General features: G+C 35.8%; 1 protein-coding gene across 2 annotated transcripts in view; it reads right to left on the bottom strand.

Annotated features, from left to right (window-relative positions):
* Nucleotides 1–20,429, bottom strand: part of UHRF2 (ubiquitin like with PHD and ring finger domains 2) — an 80,489-nt gene that overhangs the window by 30,127 nt on the left and 29,933 nt on the right. For both annotated transcript variants that reach the window (XM_040460874.1, XM_040460873.1), the window contains exons 4-5: nt 12,909–13,127; nt 1,022–1,131 (exon numbers count right to left, since the gene is read on the bottom strand). In XM_040460874.1, the coding sequence (XP_040316808.1) occupies nt 1,022–1,131; nt 12,909–13,127 (329 nt within the window). The remainder of the gene's footprint in view (nt 1–1,021; nt 1,132–12,908; nt 13,128–20,429) is intronic.

Here is a 20,429-nt window from a genome sequence, read left to right as displayed (position 1 = left end):
GACGCGGGGCTCGAACTCAAGGACCGCGAGATTGTGACCTGGCTGAAGTCGGACGCTTAACCGACTGCGCCACCCAGGCGCCCCGTAAAGGTTCTTAATTCAAATCTAGATACATCAACATTGCAGTCTCAAAAAATGAGAATGGCTTAGACTGGTAACATAAAAGTCTATTTGCTGATCTGTTAAAGGTCTTATCTTGCTGTAATCTTGCACAATTGTGGTAAGAAGAGGTTAGGCAGAACGTTTTAGTCTGCCTAAAAACTTTATTTTTCTAAAATATACTAGAAATTGGGGGCACCTGGCTCAGTAGATACAGCATTCAACTCTTGATCTCAGGGTTGTAAGTTTGAGCCCCACGTTAGGTGTAGAGATTACTTAAATCTTAAAAAACAAACAAAAAATACTAGACATTGACATGTGGCATAAAGCCAATAAATTGCTTCCCACAAAAAATTCAGAATTAAGAAAGTATGAAACAGTAATCTATTTGGAAAGATAGCAATTCAATCATGAATTAAAAGACCTAAAATCTTGCCCTACCTTTGTTACCAACCAGCTGTATGATATTAAGCAAATACAATATGCACAGTGAAAAGGTAGGGCTACGTCCTAATATTCTCATGATTATTTAAACCTCATTTATTAACTCCCAGAAATTCAAAGTTTAACCATCATTACTGTCAGGCTCTACTCATATGAAAATAAGTCTCATTATTAAAAATCAATCTAGGTAGCCACAAAATTACTGAAATGTTATTTGGACAGATTTATAATAAACAAAACAAGAAAATGGCAATAAAATGCCAAGGTGAGAAAAAAAATCTGTTTTTTTAAAAACAAATCTTATCATTTGAGAAAAATTCACTAAACCAGAAAGGATCTTAGATCAAAACTATGGTCATGAAAATAAATTTGTATGATCTGCAGCAGCTTTATACTTTCTCGAAAGTTATTCCCTGGGTGGTTAAAATACCAATCAAGTACAATATATGTAATCTAAATCCATAAGAAAAATTCATACTTAAAAACTTTCCATCTGCCAGTGAGAGGGGATGTGCTCCAGGTTTCTCGATCTTAAAGATTTCATTTACGAATCTTATCTGGCAGTCATTTAATTTTCCTTCAGAACCCCTGTTTAAAAAAAGAAGAAAAGTTAACTTCTGCCAGCAAAATCTAAATCATATACAAATAATTAAGAGTCATTTAGGAAACCCACTGAACTTTGTCTATTTACAAATTGGGACTATAGCTATTCCAATCACTTTGAGCTTTCCAATGGCAGGAAAAGTCAAATAGTGACTAGTTACCATTCAAAATTAAGTGTAACTTTAGTGGAATATTAGGAAAAAAATTTATAGACTTCACCTAGATTATCTAGGAACAAGACAGTTTTCTTATAAATTAAATACTAGATAAAATGATACTCTATCAATCAAAATAAAAGATTTAAATATATTTCCAGTAAATACAGTAAGTTTCTGGGTAAAAAGTTGACCTTTTATTAAAAAGAAAAGTCCTTCAGATACCAAGCCATACTCCTCATAGACACAGTTTATACCTGTTTGCATAAGCTTCTTCAAACTTTCTGGCTGTGACTACGGATTTATATGTGGATTTCTCCTTTTAACATGTCAACTTTGGTTTATATTTTTGAAGTTTTGTTATTGGGTACACAGAGATTTAGGATTCTTAAACTGTCATAAAATGGCTCTGTATCTCTGTAACGCATTCTATATCAAAAGTGTACTTTTTTTGGTTAGAATTTGCTTGGTAACTTTTTCTATTCTTTCACCTTTTAAAACTTTTAATGTCAAATATTCACAAATGCAGAAAACTGCATAGACAAATGTGTAGTATAGCCAATTATAAGCTATACATTCTTGCAGTCATCAATCATGACAGGAAATAGAACTGTTTACCTCAGAAGCACTTGACATGCTCCCTCCCAATCTCATTATTCCCTTTCAAGAGTTTTATTTACCTTAATTTTCTTAGTCTTATCACCTATCTGCCTAAGCATATGATATATATAGTTCTACCTGTGCTTTAAAGATTCTAACCTATCAATTTCCATGCAATCTTTTTCTTGCTTACAATTTGTTGAAGAACTGCTATCATTTGTCCTATAGAGTTTCCCCGCAGACTTGATTTTGACATGTGCATTCCCAAAGTGTAGTTTAAATAGGTTTTTTCCCCATCATTTGTATTTCTAGTAAGTTAATAGTTGGATCCAGAGTAGAGGTCAAAAAACCCTAGTCTGCCGCCTATTTTTATAAATAAAGTTCTACTGGAAAAACTACTCATTTATGCATTCTCTATAGTTCATTTCGTACTATAGTGGCAGAATAGTTGTGATGGTGGAGACCACTTGGCCGCCAAAGGTTAAAGCTACCATCTGGCCCTTTGCACAAAACAATGGCCAACCCTTGCATTTAGAATGCTTAATCAAATCCAGTTCATTTTTTGGTAAAACTGTTAATAGTTCTTAGAAGTGGTATACCAGGAAGCAGGAATCACTGCAGGTTATTTTGAAAGATGAACACCATAACTGTTATTCTCAAAACAGCTTGCTGAACTAGTTTTATTATTTCAGTGTGCTTGGGTTCATCACATATGCTATAGTTACCCTCTCCTACCTCTTGTACGGCTGATACCACACAGGTCTCATAGCTATCAGTTATTTATCCCACCAGCTATTTTGGTGTTTGTAAGGGATACCACAATTCCCTGAATGGTTATAAATGTTGCCCATGACTTTCGGGTTAGATATTTTAGTTGTTCTATGTTTGTATAAGAATATCTAGGGAGATTAAAAATCTATGCTGTTGTCATCTTTCTAGAATTTCATCTATCCTTGTAATTTCAACTTGTGTGACTTCATATTTAAGGAGTCTTTCTTATAAGCAGCATATGGGTTTTGTTTTTATCTCCTCTGTTGATCTTTAATATTTAGCTCACATATAGTTAATATAATGGCTGACATATCTGGGTTTGTTTCTACCATTTTACTATTTGTTTTCTATTTTCTCTACCTTTTTGTTTCTTTTACTCTTCTTGATTGCTTTCTTTTGAATTATTCTAATAATTATTCCATTTTACCCTATTTGCTAATATTTTAATATTTAATTATGTATTAAAATATTTCTTTAATGTGGTGGCTCTTAGAAAATATACCAGGTAAAAATCAATCTACTTTTAAGTTCTCACTACTTCTCTGATCATATAAGAATTTCATAGCTTCATTTACCAACTTCCATCTTTTGTGGTTGTCATGTATTTCATTTTACACATATTTTAAACTTCACTATTATTGTGTGTTGTGAATAGTTTATTTGAACTTACTCATACAGTTACCCTTCCTATGTTTTTTCTTTCCTGTATTTCATGTCTCTTTAGTATTTCTTTTAGTGTAGTATGTTGGTATTGGATTCTTAGGTTTTTTGGTTTTTTTTTTCAACGTTTTATTTATTTTTGGGACAGAGAGAGACAGAGCATGAACGGGGAGGGGCAGAGAGACAGGGAGACACAGAATGGGAAACAGGCTCCAGGCTCTGAACCATCAGCCCAGAGCCTGACGCGGGGCTCGAACTCACGGACCGCGAGATCGTGACCTGGCTGAAGTCGGACGCTTAACTGACTGCGCCACCCAGGCGCCCCGGTTTTTTTTTTTTTTTTAATGTCTTTTTTTTTTCCTAGGATTTTTTAAAAAATTTATTTTAAAATTTACATTCAAGTTAGTTAGCATATAGTGCAATAATGATTTCAGGAGTAGAATCCAGTGATTCATCCACTATATATAACACCCAGTGCTCATCCCAACAAGTGTCTCCTTAATGCCCCTTGTCATTTAGCCCATCCCCCCACCCACAACCCCTCCAGCAACCCTCAGTTTGTTCTCTGTATTTAAGAATCTTTTATGTTTTGTCCCCCTCCCTGTTTTTATATTATTTTTGCTTCCCTTCCCCTATGTTCATCTGTTTTGTATCTTGAAGTCCTCATATGCGTAAAGTCATATGATATTTGTCTTTCTCTGACTAATTTCACTTAGGATAATATACTCTAGTTCCATCCATGTTGTTGCAAATGGCAAGATTTCATTCTTTTTGATTGCTAAGTAATATGTACCACATCTTCTTTATCCATTCATCTGTCAATGGACATTTGTACTCTTTTCATATTTTGGCTATTGTCGACAGTGCTGCTATAAACCTTGGGGTGGCATGTGCTCCTCTGAAACAGTACACCTGTATCCTAGTAGTGCGATTGCTGGGTCGTAGAGTAGTTCTATTTTTAATTTTTTGAGGAACCTCCATCTGTTTTCCAGAACGGCTGCACCATTTTGCATTCCCACTAGCAGTGCAAAAGAGTTTGGATTCTTAGGTTTGGTTTGATAACATCTTTATCTTGCTTCATTTTTGTAATCTATTTTCATTAGAAATATATTTCTAACATATTTTACAGTGTTCTCATATGTTGTTCCATTGTGTTCTAGCTTACATCGTTTCTGATGAAAACTCAGCTCATATTCGTTTTTATCTTTAGTTTTCAGCAGCATTATTGCAATATGCCACAGTGTGTTCTTTGTATTTATCCTGGTTAGGGTTCACAGGGCTTCAATTTGGACTATCTTCTCCCATTCCTGGAAATTCTAGTTATTAGTTTTTCAAATATTGTTTTCACCCTTCTCTTCTTTGGGAACAACAAATAGATGTAATGCATACCTTTTGCCAGGTCCCATGTGTCCGACAGTCTTTTCTGTGTTGTTTCTCATAATTTTTTTCCATGTTTCAGTTTTGATATTTTTCACTGACTTGCCTATCACTACTCCTATCTTCTGCTATTAAGCCAATCTAATGAAGTCTTAGTTTCAGATACTGTATTTTTCAGTTCTAGAGTAATTATCTTATAGATTCCCAGTGATTTTTTTATAGATTCCAATTCTCAGTTGAAATTCTCCATCTTCATTTATTTTCTTGAGCATATTAATCATAATTATTCTAAAATCCTGTTTGATAACCTGAATTATCAGTATCACCTATGGGTCCATTTTTATTATTGATTTTTCTTCTGGTTTTTGATTATGTGGCCCTATCTTTTGGTAGCATACTTTTGGTTCCATGGCAAGATAAATATAAAGAAAATACAATCGCATATTGCAATAATGCTGCTGAAAACTAAAGATAAAAACAAAAGGAATATGAGCCAAGTTTCATCAGAAACAATGTAAGCTAGAACATAATGGAACAGCATCTGAAAACACGGACAAAAAATTTCTCAACTTAGAAATACAGTTCTAATGAAAACATATTATAAAAAATGAAGCCGAGATAAAGATGTTATCAAACCAAACAAAAATATTCAACAATATAAGTATAAAACATTAGAGGAGGCTTCAGACCAATCTTCCTCGTGCTGGGAAGATACTGTGGTGATTTAACATTTTATTCAGCAACTATGCTGAGGCAAGGCCTGTTTACAAAATGTAGTCTACATATTTGTCTTAGCCATCCAGTTTTCAACTAAGAGCCTTTTGTATACTCTGTGGGACCATTTCACCCAGTGATCACAAAATCTGTTTGCCTTCGAAGACTACTGAAAACTCCACTGTGCTTTTTACTTACATTTTTAGCCTCCTGCCCAGCAAAACCCCAGTATTTAGCAAAAGTCATGTGAGGAAAACAGGCCATATGCGTGAAACATCCCCAACATCTGCCAAAAGCTCAGTCTCCACCCTGCCCCCAGCTGCTTTCAACTAGATCTGCTCTACATCCATAATTATTAGCAAGGGTTCCCAGGGCAAAAAGCAACTACAAAAACCAACTGCTTTCTAAGGTTCTTCCCATTCCAGAGTCATCGGCTCTGGTAGTTCTCCTTACCTCTCTGCTGTCATTAACATAACAGATGATAATGTTATTTGAGCTGGCTCTTCTAGTTTTAGGTAAAAATGCTAATCTACTGCCAGCTATTCCATCCTACCTGGAAACAGAAACCTTCCATGTATTTCATTAGGTGGTACAATAAATACCACAAAAACAGATTCAAAACTAGAATCACCTTTTCATTTATCTATCATTTCAGTTGAAGGCTTACCATACCGATTTCCTCTGAACAAAACTGATGAAGCCAAAACTGAATCTAATAAACCACCAATTATAAAATACATTATTTTGTGTACTACCAAAAAAGAACTGGCCTGCAATGGGGTAGTCTAAGAAGAACTCCCAGAGTTAGGACTCTAAATGGAAGACAACTATAAGGCACACACTTTTATAACATCATAAAAAAGAAAAAAATTTGAGATGAGACGTCTGAGAAACACCCTCAAATAAAGCTAGGACACCAAACGGCTCTTCTCACAGTTTAAGATAAATGGTAAATAAATCACCTAGCAGGTAGAGATAAAAAATAAACATGACTATTTCAATGTTATCAGTGGGTATAAGGAGAAAAAGTATCCCAGGAACTGAACCACAAGGTAGGATTCATGCAGGTTTGTAGATGCAAACTCAAACTCAATCTCTTAAAGAACCCAACTTTGGTCCAATAGCAAGATATTTTAATTTGAGATGGTAAAATAAAGAAAACCATTAATCTCCAATTCTATGAAATACTCTATTTACTTAATATTCATTATAACTAATGCCTAGAACAGGGCCTGGCACACAGTAGCCAACAAAAGTCAAGGCACTAACATTTCAGTGGTATGACAGGCAGAATAATGGGTGCCAAAGATATCTATGCCCTAAGTACGGGAACATGTGAATGTTATACTACATGGCAAAAGAGAATTTTGTAGACATGATTAAGTTAATTACCTTGAAATAGGATTAACCAGGTAGGCCCAAGGTAATTACAGGGGAACTTAAAAGTAGAAGAGGGAAGTGAGTCAGAGATATGCAACGTTAAAATGGGAGAAGTAGGCCATGGGCCAAGGCATTGGGAGGCCTGTAAAATCTGGAAAAGGCAAGGAAACAGATTCTCCCTTAGATTCTCCAAAAAGTGACACATCTCTGCTGACACTTTTAGTCCAGTGAAATCCATATAAGACTTCTGACTTACAGAACTATAAAATGGTAAGTTTTACTATTTAAGCCATCAAATTTATGAATTTGTTGCAGCAACAACAGGAAACTATTACAAGTAGGGCAAGAGAGAGAAATCTCAGGTGATAATCAATACCACAAAGAAAGCGTAAGGAAACAATTCAATGCCCTGCATGTACATATGTAATGTTATACAACATTAAAGGCTTCTTTTGAAGTGATGTCTGAACAAACAACCAAGACAAGACACAGAGCAAGCCAAATAAGGATATGCGTGGAGCAGACCAGGCAGAGGAACAGCAAATGGCAAGGGCTCTGAAGCAGAAGCATGTTTATATGATTAAGCACCACAAAGAGGCCAATATGGTTAAAATACAGTAAACTTTGATTTATAACTTGATATGGACACCAAAATTATAGTGTGTAAGAATGGTACAATAATAAGAATACCACTAAAGAGATGTGATGATAAACGAGTTGGATAAAATTTAGTAAGTAAAAAGCCCTAGAAAAAGGACACTGAAAATAAAGTACATCCATAGCTTACTTTAGCTTTAGATAAAGGATTTTCTTCCTATAGGATTCAAATTCTACTTTTTTGTCTTTAAAGGCTAAGTTTTTGTTAAAAAAATTTGAGAGAGAGCACACATGCGCACGAGTGGAGGAGGGGCAGGGGAGGGGTATAGGGGTAGGGAGAGAGAGAGAATCCCAAGCAGGCTCGGTGCTGTCAGGGCACAAGCCTATCTCTGGGCTCAATCTTACAAACTCTGAGATCAGGACCTGAGCCAAAACCAAGTGTTGGACACTTAACGGTCTGAGCCACCCAGGTGCCCCTCAAATTCTACTTATAAATACCTAAACTAATATAACTTCATGTGGTATTAAATGAATATGCATCACAATAGAAACTGAACAAAGTATTTTGAAAAATGGACTTAAAACTCCTAAACTTTTGTTCTGAATTTTTTTCAAAGCTAAAATATAAACAGAAAATGATAAGCTAAAAATAGAATTTGATCGCTAGACAGTTTAAGCATATTCACTTTTTAGTAGTCACAGATTAAAAATAGAAACAAGCATGAACTTTAACTCCGAGTTCCCTTATCAAATATCCAAGGCAGATTAAAAATCATGTCCTATATTTACTACTTCCTTTGCACCTTCAATACAATAGAGAGTATCAAAGCTGAAGTTTAAATAAAATTTAGATAAAATCAAGTTCCTTAAAAAAAAAAAAAATTCTATTTCAAGAAGTAGAAAATCTGGATTGCCCTATGATCATTATAGAAATTAACCAATTATAAAAATCCTTCCCACAGGGCGCCTGGGTGGCGCAGTCGGTTAAGCGTCCGACTTCAGCCAGGTTACGATCTCGCGGTCCGGGAGTTCGAGCCCCGCGTCAGGCTCTGGGCTGATGGCTCAGAGCCTGGAGCCTGTTTCCGATTCTGTGTCTCCCTCTCTCTCTGCCCCTCCGCCGTTCATGCTCTGTCTCTCTCTGTCCCAAAAATAAATAAACGCTGAAAAAAAAAAAATTAAAAAAAAAAAAAATCCTTCCCACAAAGAAGGCTTTAGTGAGAAGTTATACCATTCAAGAAAAGGAAACAAAACTCCACCATAAGATAAAGAATATTCTCATTATTTTATAAAATCTGAATAATTTGTGAAGGACAGTTAAATAGGAAAACTAACATGCAAATTTTAGTCATTAACACAATGCAAAAATCCCACACAAAGTATCCACAAAATACTTATGTCAAACACTATAGATATTGGTGAGATTTTGAAAGTTTTTTTTATAGAGATAAAGGATAAAAAAGATGCCTGCTATCATCACTTCCTTTCAACAACATACTAAATGCAGTTGGTGAATAAAAGAAATCAAAAAACAAAAATGTCATAATTCACACATGATGATTATAATAAAGATTCCCCAAAAAATCGGCATGTAAATTAAAACTAATAAATCTAGTAAGGCTACTAGATCCAAGATCAAAGGTTACTTGTATACCACTAATAAAGGAAAATGAAATAAAAATACCATTTACAGGAATAACAAGTAGTACCTGAAGTTAAATAAGGATAACAGACACCCATATAAGATCAGATCTCTGGACGGCATTAAATCAGGATCTACCATAAAACTGCCAACATTCAATTATTTTGAACCTACAAAGACATTTTATGTGGTTCAACCTAATAAAAACATGAGAAAAACACATTAAAGACCTAAATAAATGGAGAACAGACACATTCATGGATTAGAGTCAACACAATACGTATTAAATTCCCAATGGTTTTTATGTTTAAATTACCAAGATGACTTGGAAAATTCAAATAAAAGCACACAGACCTAAGAAAATAGAGAACTACTGAAGAGCAAGGTAGGAAGCCCTGTTGTATCATATCATTAAAGTGTGGAACTGCTATCAGGACACACAACATAGACCCATGGTATAGAACAGACATCAGATGGATGCATCAAATATAGTCACTTGATATGAGGGGATACTGAAAATCAGTGAGGGAAAAGTGGGTTTTATTTTAGCCTCTCTCCCTCAAAAATGGGCTTTTTATTTTTTTTAATTGTCAAAAAAATTTTTTTTCATTACTGATAGAGAGAGAGAACAAGCAGAGGAGGGGCAGAGAGAGAGGGAGACACAGGATCTGAAGCAGGCTCTGAGCTGTCAGCAGAGCTCAAACTCACAAACGGTGAGATCATGACCTAAGCTGAAGTCAGATGCCCAACTGACTGAGCCACCCAGACACCCCTTCATTTTTTTTTTAATGTTTATTCATTTTTTGAGAGACAGAGACAGAATGCAAGTGGGGGAGGGGCAGAGAGAGGGAGACAGAATCTAAAGCAGGTTACAGGCTCTGAGCTGTCAGCACAGAACCCCATGCAGGGCTCGAACCCACGAACTGTAAGATCATGTCCTGAGCTGAAGTCAGACACCCAACCAACTGAGCCGCCCAGGTGCCCCCCAAAATGGGCTTTTTAATAAATGATGCGAGGAAAAATGATTATCCATATATATCAAGGTAAGTCAAACCCTCACACTGTACACAAAAACCTACTTCAAATGGATTAAAGGCCTACTAAAGAAAGATAAAACCACAAAGCTGCTTAAAATAATAATGCATTCTGGGCAGAAAAAGTTTTTCCCCTGCCAATGCCATGTTTTATTGAGATGTAATTGACATATACTGTGTAACTATACACCATAATGATTTGATAGATACATATACTGACAAATGATTACCACAAAAAGTTAACTTCCATCACCTCAGATAGTTTTAAGGTTAAGAATATTATTCATAACATGAAAAAAGCTATAAAAGATATTTTCTCTACACATAACTGAAATGACCAAGCCCCCCAATTAGAACTCCTAAAAAATTAGTAATATAAAAAAATCAGTAATAAGACTACCTAATAACAGACTGCCTAGTAACAACAAAACATTTATGTTTGGAACAGAGTCCTCACAAAAGATATCTAAATTGACAATAAACATAAGGTTATCAATCTCCTTAGTAGTCAAGGAAATACAAATCAAAACCATAATGATATACTATTTTATTCTACACCCACCTGATTAGCAAAAATTCAAGTCTAACAAAATTAAGTGTGGATGAGAATGCAGAGCAGTGAGACCTCTAATACTGCTGTAGAAGTGTAATGTGATACAGCCCCTTAAATATTTGGTCCTAGCTATTAAAGATGTACAGGTTTTACAATCCAGCAATTCTACTTCTAGACAAGATGCGTCCCACAGAAATTAATGCACATAAGCACCAGAACACGGGGATAATGTCACAACAGCAAAGTTTGGAACAGCTCCAAACTATCAACGTCAGAATACATTTATACCTTCATTCTGATTTTTTATCCACTCTTTCTAGTAATGAGAAAAGACTTTTAAACACGGGGAAAAAAAAATTCTATCCACAAGCCACATACCACACTGGCTCCTTTTTGGCTCTCATGTTCCTAACACATCTAGTAAATACTTAAATGACAGGGGCGCCTGGGTGGCTCAGTCAGTTAAGTGTCTGACTTTGGCTCAGGTCATGATCTCATGGTTCGTGGGTTTGAGCCCTGCGTCGGATTCTGTGCTGAATGCTTCCTCAGAGCTTGGAGCCTGCTTCAGATTGTGTGTCTCCCACTCTCTCTGCCCCTCCCCTGCTCATGCTCTCACTATCTCTCAAAAATAAGTAAATGTAATAAAATAAATTTTAAATAAAAAATTTTTTTAAAAAACCTTAAATGACAGAACATAACGTGTTACAGGACAGCATGTTGCACTACTGGGAGAGGCATCACATAATTGTTCTAATTGTTTGCCTATCTATAATTTCCACTCAATTGTAGTTCTAGTCCCTAAAGCCAGGGTGCTCCACTCTAACTGTACTTCAGAATCACTAAGGGAAAACTTTTTAAATAGTGAGCTGGTTTTTTTTGTTGTTGTTTTTTTTTTTACTCTATACTATGAGTACTGTTACCTCTTCCTATTACGTATACATGCTGTTTTTGTACTTCCTGTACTCAAGTACATTATGAGGCTCCCTATATAACCAATTTATATAGATGCCTTTTCTTTTTCTTCATGATTTACATCCTTATCAGAATTTCAAGCTGCTTGGAAGTCTGTGAGTTACATCTTTACCTGGAAGTGTGATTCTGTTTGTAGAAAGTTCAGAAACCATTTTCTAAAGTGTAAGTTATTATCAGCACCTCACATTATTTTTCTTTATTGTAAGAGTCAGCAAACTTTTTCATCAAGAGTCAGAAAGTAAGTACTTTAGATTTTGCAAGCCAGGGAGTCTTATATTTTCAGTACATATTACTGTAATGGTATGCATTGCAATCATTGAACAATGTTTTTCAATACAAAAACAGCCATAGATCATGTGCAAATGGATAGGCATTCCAAGAACTATTTTCCTAAAATCAGGTAGCCAGTAGGCTATAGTTTATAGACTCCTACTTTGTATTACTAATCATAAGCAGATGCTTGACCTCAGATTTGTTACAAGATAGAACACAGCCATTATATTTAACATATAAATTATTATCTATCCAATATATATTATATATAATAATTCTGTTAATCAGAATTTGACAAGCATTAGTGTGGCTGCTTCATATATAAATACATACATATTTATATACACACACACACACACACACACACACACACACACACGCACAACTGCCAGGGTCATTCTAGAATCCCCACTGCTCAACAGAAATGTTCTTCTAAGAATTATTCTACAAAAAAAGCAGAGCACAAAATACATAATCCAAGATTGTTTACTTAAACATTATAAGAACTAGAAACAGTTTAAGAGACTTTTCAAAAAGTAAATTAGTGAATTAATGATGGAAATAGCGGTTAAGTAATTTGGCATTTTGGGTGACGTTTTACATTTTGAATTCTCTTCGTTAAGCTTGTTAAATTCTGTAAACTTAAGAAAATTACTATGAAGGAAAATTTCAGCTAGTCTTACAAGTACTGCAGATAGCTGATTAGGCTGATAGTCACTGCTACTACATCAACATACATCCTCTGTGAGGTAAGCAAGGATTTCTCTAATACTCAGTTATTTCCAAGATGCCTTCAAATAGTATCTCCAGTCTTAAAGCAGTGATAGACATTTAAGGGCCATTCTTATAAAAAAAAAAAAAAAAAAAAGGAAAGAAAAAAATCTCAAGAATTTGTATAAAATAGTTCTCTTTTAGTATGTAAATTTTTATCTTTCATAGATTACATCTTTTTTACTGAGGAACATGTGAGTAATACCTAAGAATTACATTCCTTGATTACTTCAGTAATTATAGGGTATCAGTGTAGAGCATCTTACCCTAAGATAATATTCACACGAAGTTCTTTTTTGGTTCTTGAGATGGTCTTCAGTGCAGTAATTTCTGCATCAAACCAAAATCCTCTGTTACTAGGATTTTCTACAGAGTAATTAACCATTACCACATCACCAATATTTAGTTCATTCCATTTCAAATTCGTTCTAGCTCGTGGTCGAAGATCCTTGACATTTATTTCTACAGTACCACTTTCTGGGTATCTGAGGAGAGAAAAAGAGAAGAATCACATAAGAATGTTGCTTATGGGGGGGCCTGGGTGGTTCGTCAGTTAAGCGTCAGACTTGGGCTCAGGTCATGATCTCACAGTTCGTGGGTTCAAGCTCCACGTCAGGCTCTGTGCTGAGAGCTCAGAGCCTGGAGCCTGCTACAGATTCTGTCTCCCTCTCTCTGCCCCTCCCCACTCACACTCTGTCTCTCCCTTGCTCTCAAAAATAAATAAAAAAACATTAAAAACATTAAACAAAAAAAAAGAATGCTGCTTATGATTACTACCAAAGACGAAAACTATATGCAACATATAAAGAATCAAATCATTCTTAATTTAACTTAAATGACATCTTTTCATGATTTTAATTGCCAGAATAAAGTTCTTGCTAAAATTTTAGTAAGACATTCTTTGCTAGCTTGAGGGGTGCGGGTAGGGGTAGGTAAAAAACACAAGTTCTTCTTATTCCATTTTTTTAACCTAAACTTAAGAATTACTTTAACAGTGGGTGCCTGGGTGGCTCAGTCAGTTAAGTGTCTGACTTTGGCTCAGGTCATGATCTCACGGTTTGTGAGTTTGAGCCCTGCCTTAGGCTCTGTGCTGAGAACTCAGAGCCTGGAGCCTGTTTCAGATTCTGTCTCTGTCTCTCTCTCTCTGTCTCTCCTCCACTCATGCTCTGTGTGTCTCTCTCTCTCAAAAATAAATAAATGTTAAAAAAAAATTACTTTAACGGGACTAGATGTGAACCTCTTCCTGAACTTGAAATCAGTTTGAGATCTGCTGTTTGCTTTACACAACTTAGCACATTTCAATAGCCTCCATTTTTCCAGGAAGAGAGAGGTAAAATTCTAGTTCTTACATGTAGCCATGTGGTCTAGTAATGGGAAAAAAAAAAAAAAAAGAAAAAGAAACTTGTATATATCAGAGAGTGGAACTGTGCGAAATAATTCTAGCAGAATCTTGATTTTGTGCTTCTAATGGTAAGCTTAACATAAAAAACAAAACTGATCTGAACCTAAAGCTTTAGAAGTTTTCTAAATTTTCAGTCCTAACTTCTGGTATCAACAAGGCCAAAGACAGCAATGTAACAGTCTGTAGTGGTTTCTATAAAATTAAGACCGGTTGCCCCTATGTATTGCTGGGGAGTAGGGGGCAAAGAAATGAGTAATGTCTGGTTCCTACTCCTGTAAAGCTCAGTCTTTTGGGTAGGCCAAACTACTGTAATATAATGGTGTTTCTCAAAGTATGATCAACAGAATCAACATCGTCTGGGAATATGCTACAAATGCAAATTCTTGGGCTCTACTTTGGATCTAATGAGTCAGATAATCTGGGAATAAGGCCTAGCAATTGATTTCACAAATCCTCTTAGTAACTGAAAAGCATGCTCGAGTCTGATAACCTAGTGTGCTCTAAGAATACAAGAATAAGTAGCATAGCCTACTGTGACAATATTAAGAAGGTAGAAACTAAGAGTAAAGACCATTAACCCTTAACCAACTGAGTGGCCTGCTCAAAATGTAAGTGGGTCTGAAATTGGAAGCATCTCTAGCAGAAAGCCTTGGTTCTTCTGAAGAAACCAAGTACTATGAAAGGCTATGACTCTCAGTATATTTAACTCATTTGGAGTAAATGGGTATTAATTCTAGGTGGGATCTTTAGTTAATCATCCAAAAATCTCAGGATTAGCAAAGGGCCTCAAAGTGGATCTTGTCTATTTACCTTCTTATTGCCTTAATTCCCTTCTACCACAAGCCTTCCAAAAAATCATGTAACCTCTGCTTGGACTGTGATGAGAGGGCAGTTTTTTGTTGTTGTTGTTTTTTCAAGTTTATTTGAGAGAGTGCAAGCAGGGGAGGCACAGAAAGAGAATCCCAAGCAGGCCCTGCACCTTCAGTGTGAAGCCTGATGCAGGGCTCTAACCTGTGAATAGTGAGGTCACAGCCTGAGCTGAAACCAAGAGACCACTGCTTCACTGACCAAGCCACCCAGGTGCCCCAAGGGGGTAAATTTTAACCCTAAGAAAAGCCATTCTATCTTCACATAGCTCTGACATAAAAAGGAGAACATACTTGATACTGGATCAAACATAAGCTTTGGAACTCATTCTATGCCCAAATTCCATGAAGGAATCCATATACTCTATCCACAGAAGACTTAATATTTGATGGTCTCAATGTCCCCACCACCCTCAATCTTCTAAGTAAAAATATCTTCAACTTACAGAAAAAGGTTTTGAGTCCTTTATCATCCTGGTGTCTTCACTGGCTGAGTTTAAATTCCCATTTTAGCTTCCTGCTATTGGGACTCCCTGGGAAAATTCTGTACCCTTACTAATACTCTGTCATGTGTAAAATGTAGCTTAATGATAACTAACTGTACGTCATGTGGTTGTTTTGAGAACTAAAATGAGAAGACTTGTAAAGTGCTTAAAATAGTACATAATAGGCTAAGTAAATGTTAGTTAAGATATTGTTATTATCCCACAGAAATAATCATAAAGAAAGAAACTGACAATTACAACATCAGGTTTATGGTTCTGCTCTTCCTATTTCAATCCCATTTTTTAATGGTCAAATCTTGGGGCATCTGAGTGGCTCAGTCAGTTAAGCGTCAGACTCTGGCTCAGGTCATGATCTCATGGTTCATGAGTTCAAGCCCCGTGCTGGGCTCCGTGCAAACAGCCCAGAGCCTGGAGCCTGCTTTGGATTCTGTGTGTCTCTCTCTCTGCCCTCCCCTGCTTGTGCTCTGTCTCTCTCTCTCAAAAATAAACAAACATTTAAAAAAATGTTAATGGTCAAATCTAAATTTAGAAGTCTCTAACACTTGGGGCTTACACACTCATGTTGTTTCACAATGGTTTGGTCACAAAAATAACCAACATTTCTCCTAACCTGTAAAATGAAGTTAAACTAGATTTTTTTAAGGACTTCTCTAATTTTGAAGTTTGTGAACTTGTTTCCTGCTTCAATATTCTTAAGACCATATAAGAATAGAAAACTATTCTTTTAGATGAGATTCCTTTTTCAGCTGTAATGTGAAAATTATACTTTGACATCATGACATTATCATGTATCTCTGTATGTTTAATACAGGAAGAAAGCATATTTCAATGACAAAGCAATTCTCCATTTGCCTAAGTTTGTCAAAAGTAGATACTAAGGAAATATTTTAAAGTAGAAAACTTGACCAAAGTTTCAAATTTGTATATAAAATCATGTTTATCAGAGACAAGGCAAAATAAATCATCCCATACACCACAGCAAGGGAATATAAGCTATATTTGCCATGGAATAAATTTGTACAATTTCATAACAGAATTATACATACATATACTCTATATACTACTAGTCTATAGAAGGTAAGTCATGAAAATTAAGTATACTTCTAATTCCAGCCACAAAAAGATGCTAAGTCAATGCTGTGTATAAACACAAACATGAAAGGGGCACATAAAACTACCCTTACCAAAATCAAGAGCATGCCAAACACTCAAATATTATTACTATTTACCTGAGCATCTTCATCTACAGACATCTTAGCGTAAACAGAATGGGAACACATAAACTCTACTATAATCCCAATTTTCTTCAGACTCACATATCCAACTACATTTCTAACAGATATCTCAGAAGCACTTCAAATTCAAGGCAACCAAGATGGAATTTCCCATCCTATAATCTGATGTTTGGTATTCTCTGAGCAAACTATTCATATTCCCAGAAACTCAGGAATTACCCCTGATTCCTCTTATAATGCCTTCATCCAGTTAATAAGTCCTCCTTATGCTATACCTTTGACACTACTTTAATGTAATTGTACCTCCTTAGTGAAGACCTGCATTTCTCTAAGACTATTGTCAAAGCCCAACATAGCTCCCTGTCTTTATGATCATACCTCAAAATATTTTGTGAAGTTTGATAATGGTCTGTTCACAGGTTGAGGGAAAACAAGTATTCTCAAACATTGCTGATGGGAATACAAAGTAGTAGTGTCCCCTTGTAAAGAGAAATTTAGCAATAACCAGCAAAATTGCCTATGTTTACCTTTTGATCCAGAATTCTACTTCTAGGAATCCATCCCAAACATAGATAACAAAAATCCTTGTGAAAGGACACATTGGTGGACGCCCTGGTGGCTCAGTCAGTTGAGCATCTGACTTTGGCTCAGGTCATGATCTCATGGTTTGTGAGTCTGAGCCCTACATCAGGCTCTCTGCAGTCAGTGCAGAGCCTGCTTTGGATCCTCTGTCCCCTCTATCTCTGCCCCTCCACCATTCCCACTCTTTCAGAAATAAACATTAAAAAGAAAAAAGGACACATACAGAAGCCTATTTATATATGTACTATCTATAATAGCAAGACTAGAAACAATCAAATGTCCATAGTAGAAAACCACTTGAAATAACATGATACAATTACATAATGGAATATTATGTTCCTATAAAAAGGAACAGAATTGTCTACAGTGAAATAATATATATGGAGAGCTCTATAGTAACTTAAAAAAAAAAAAGCAAGATGCAAACAAGTTTATAGTGTGCTACTTTATACCTAATAAGTGTGTGGAAATACAAACATAAAAATACACTTGTATACATATAAAAATAGATGTGAGTGTATGTATGTGTATATATATGTATATATGTTTATTTTGAGACAGAAGGATAAACCAAAACTAATAAACATAGTTACTATAAAAAGAGGTAAGAAATAGAAGAAACCGGGATGGACACTTCTATTCATATATCTTGTTTTGGAGATTTACCTATAGAGCATGTAATGTTTTATAAAAGCAAAATATAAAAAAAATGTAAGAAATTCCTTAAAATCAAAAGCATGGTGGCTTAAATACATAGACAGGAATCACTTTAAAAACACTAAATTAACAGTACACATCCCATACAGGGTTGTTTCCCAAGGACATAAAGTAAAAAACAAAAGCACCAACTTTCCAATAATCATATTGTTTGCAATATTACTACTGCCTATTCTGAAACTACAATGAATAGGATAAAGCAAATCAATGGTGTTATTAGGAACCATGCTTTTCAAGAGAAAAAATAATAAATGGAAGATTAAAGAGATTAACGTATAACCCTTTAAATTTAACTAGAAATAATATCAATATAAAACTATGGTATATTTAGTATTTCCCAGCTGTGTCCAGTCAGAAAACCTAAAAATATGATTAAACAAGTATGGAGCAGCCCAGACTATGCACTCTAAATACCATCTCTAAAAAGAACTAGAACTCCACGAAGAAATGGCTGAATTCAGGCCTGTGAAGGAAATAGAAGAGCTGGAGACTCCTGCTGTACCTATTTGCAAAAAGCCCTCAAGAACTGTTGTGTGAAAATCAACCCAAAGGAGCCTCCCCAGGCCAGAGAGGGGACAATTTGGGCACCAAGAGCTTTAAATCAGGTGTTAAAATCTATTCATAATGACACTTAAGATTTTTAATCTTGTTGACCAACCTTTGGAGGATGATAAAGAACTTACTCTTAACACTCAAAAAGTTCAGGAGTAATAGTTTATCCTTTTATATATGAACCAATTGCTTGTTAAAGTTCTTTATGAAAGAATTATAGCTAGTAAATGAGGGAAAGATAGAATGAGGTATCATCCCTTTTGCAAGACAACAAAATAGTGGATACAGGTAAAGATAAATAGCTGTAGAACCATTAAAAGCTAATAGTAGGGTGCCTGGGTGGCTCAGTCGGTTAAGCATCTGACTTTGGCTCAGGTCATGATCTCACAGTTTGTGAGTTTGAGCCCCACATGGAGCTCTGTGCTGACAGCTCAGAGCCTGGAGCCTGCTTCAAATTCTGCGTCTCCCTCTCTCTCTCCGCTTCCCCTGCTCATGCTGTCTCGCTCTCCTCCAAAAATAAATGAAAACATTTAAAAAATTAAAAAAAAAAAGCTAATAGCAAATTTCACAATAAATGGATCAGGATGACAACACCGAAATCTTAAGATAAAAAAAGAGAAAGAAGCAGGTATTATGTGCCTCCCTGTATCTTACAAAAGGTAAGTAAACATCATCTCTCAACTAGTCTTATCAAATAAGGAATTTTAATAAGCTTTCAGGAAACTAACATTAACAGAAAAAAAAAGTTAAATACCACTACAGGGTTGTAATCAGGAAAGCCCAGACTTTGAAAACTGAATAAACTGTCACTTGCCTTGTGCAAATAAATTAGCAAGGGAGAAAAATGGGTGAAATCTGTAGGTTGAAACGTAACCTGTCAATTAAATGCAATGGGTAGATTTATTTTGCTTTTGATCCCTATTTGGACAACCTAAATATATTTTTTGAAAAGACCAGCCTATTGACTGGTCATTTGATATTCATGAATCATTACAAATTTCATGTGGGATTTGTTGGCTTGCTAGGGTCCCCAAGATTCAGTGATTTACTACGGAAACTCACAGGACTCTTTTTCACAAGGTTGTTTCCATGGCTATGATTTACTGCAGTGAAAGGATACAAAGCAAAATCAGCAAAGGAAAAAAGGCACACGCGGTGAAATCAGAAGAAATCAGGTACAAGCTCAGAATCCACTCCCAGTGGAATCACACAAAATATGCTTAATTCCTCCAGCAACAAATTATGACAACACGTGTGAAGTATTATGTACCAGGGATGTGTAGTAAAGAATACTCAAGATTTTTATTAGGGGCTGGTCACATAAGCACACAATTCCTAGCACGTACCAAAATTCCAGACTCCCAGAAGCAGGTGTTCAGTATAAACCATACTGTCTGCAGTTTAGACACAGTGGGTTTGTTTTTTTAAGTCAGAGAATGGTAAGAATCCTCCTGAAAGTGAATTTCTCAAACACCAGCCAAAGGTCCACCGTACAAACAGACCTTTTAAAGAATATCAGCCTGAGATCTGATATGTTAGTTCTTCTCTTATACACTTTAAAAAGAATCCTGTCAGCTATTTTGCCAGCTGAATGCCCTGAGATGTTAAGATGAAGGTGAACCTTTAAAAGCTATGGAGAGAGTTGGACTAGATAGCAAAAGCCCTTAGACCATGTTGATCCATCACTTTGAAAGAAGAAAGGAGAGTTGGGCAAGAAAAGCATCAGAATGTGGTACAACTCTGACAAAGCTGACTAGTCCAACAGTGAGCCCTGTACAGAAACTGACCACATGGTCCCATAGTGAGCAGAAACTGCCAGGTCACACACACTAACTCATTGGAGGATGCCTGGAGAGCGTGATCTTGGCTCAAACACTGCGGCAGCTATCTAAGTGCTGTTGCTAAAAGTTATCAGCTAACTGCATTC

This window comes from Herpailurus yagouaroundi, unplaced genomic scaffold (genome assembly GCF_014898765.1).
Source record: "Herpailurus yagouaroundi ecotype Mexico unplaced genomic scaffold, PumYag 252, whole genome shotgun sequence".
Classification (NCBI taxonomy): Eukaryota; Metazoa; Chordata; class Mammalia; order Carnivora; family Felidae; genus Herpailurus; species Herpailurus yagouaroundi.
This window is presented reverse-complemented; position numbering and strand designations above follow the sequence as displayed.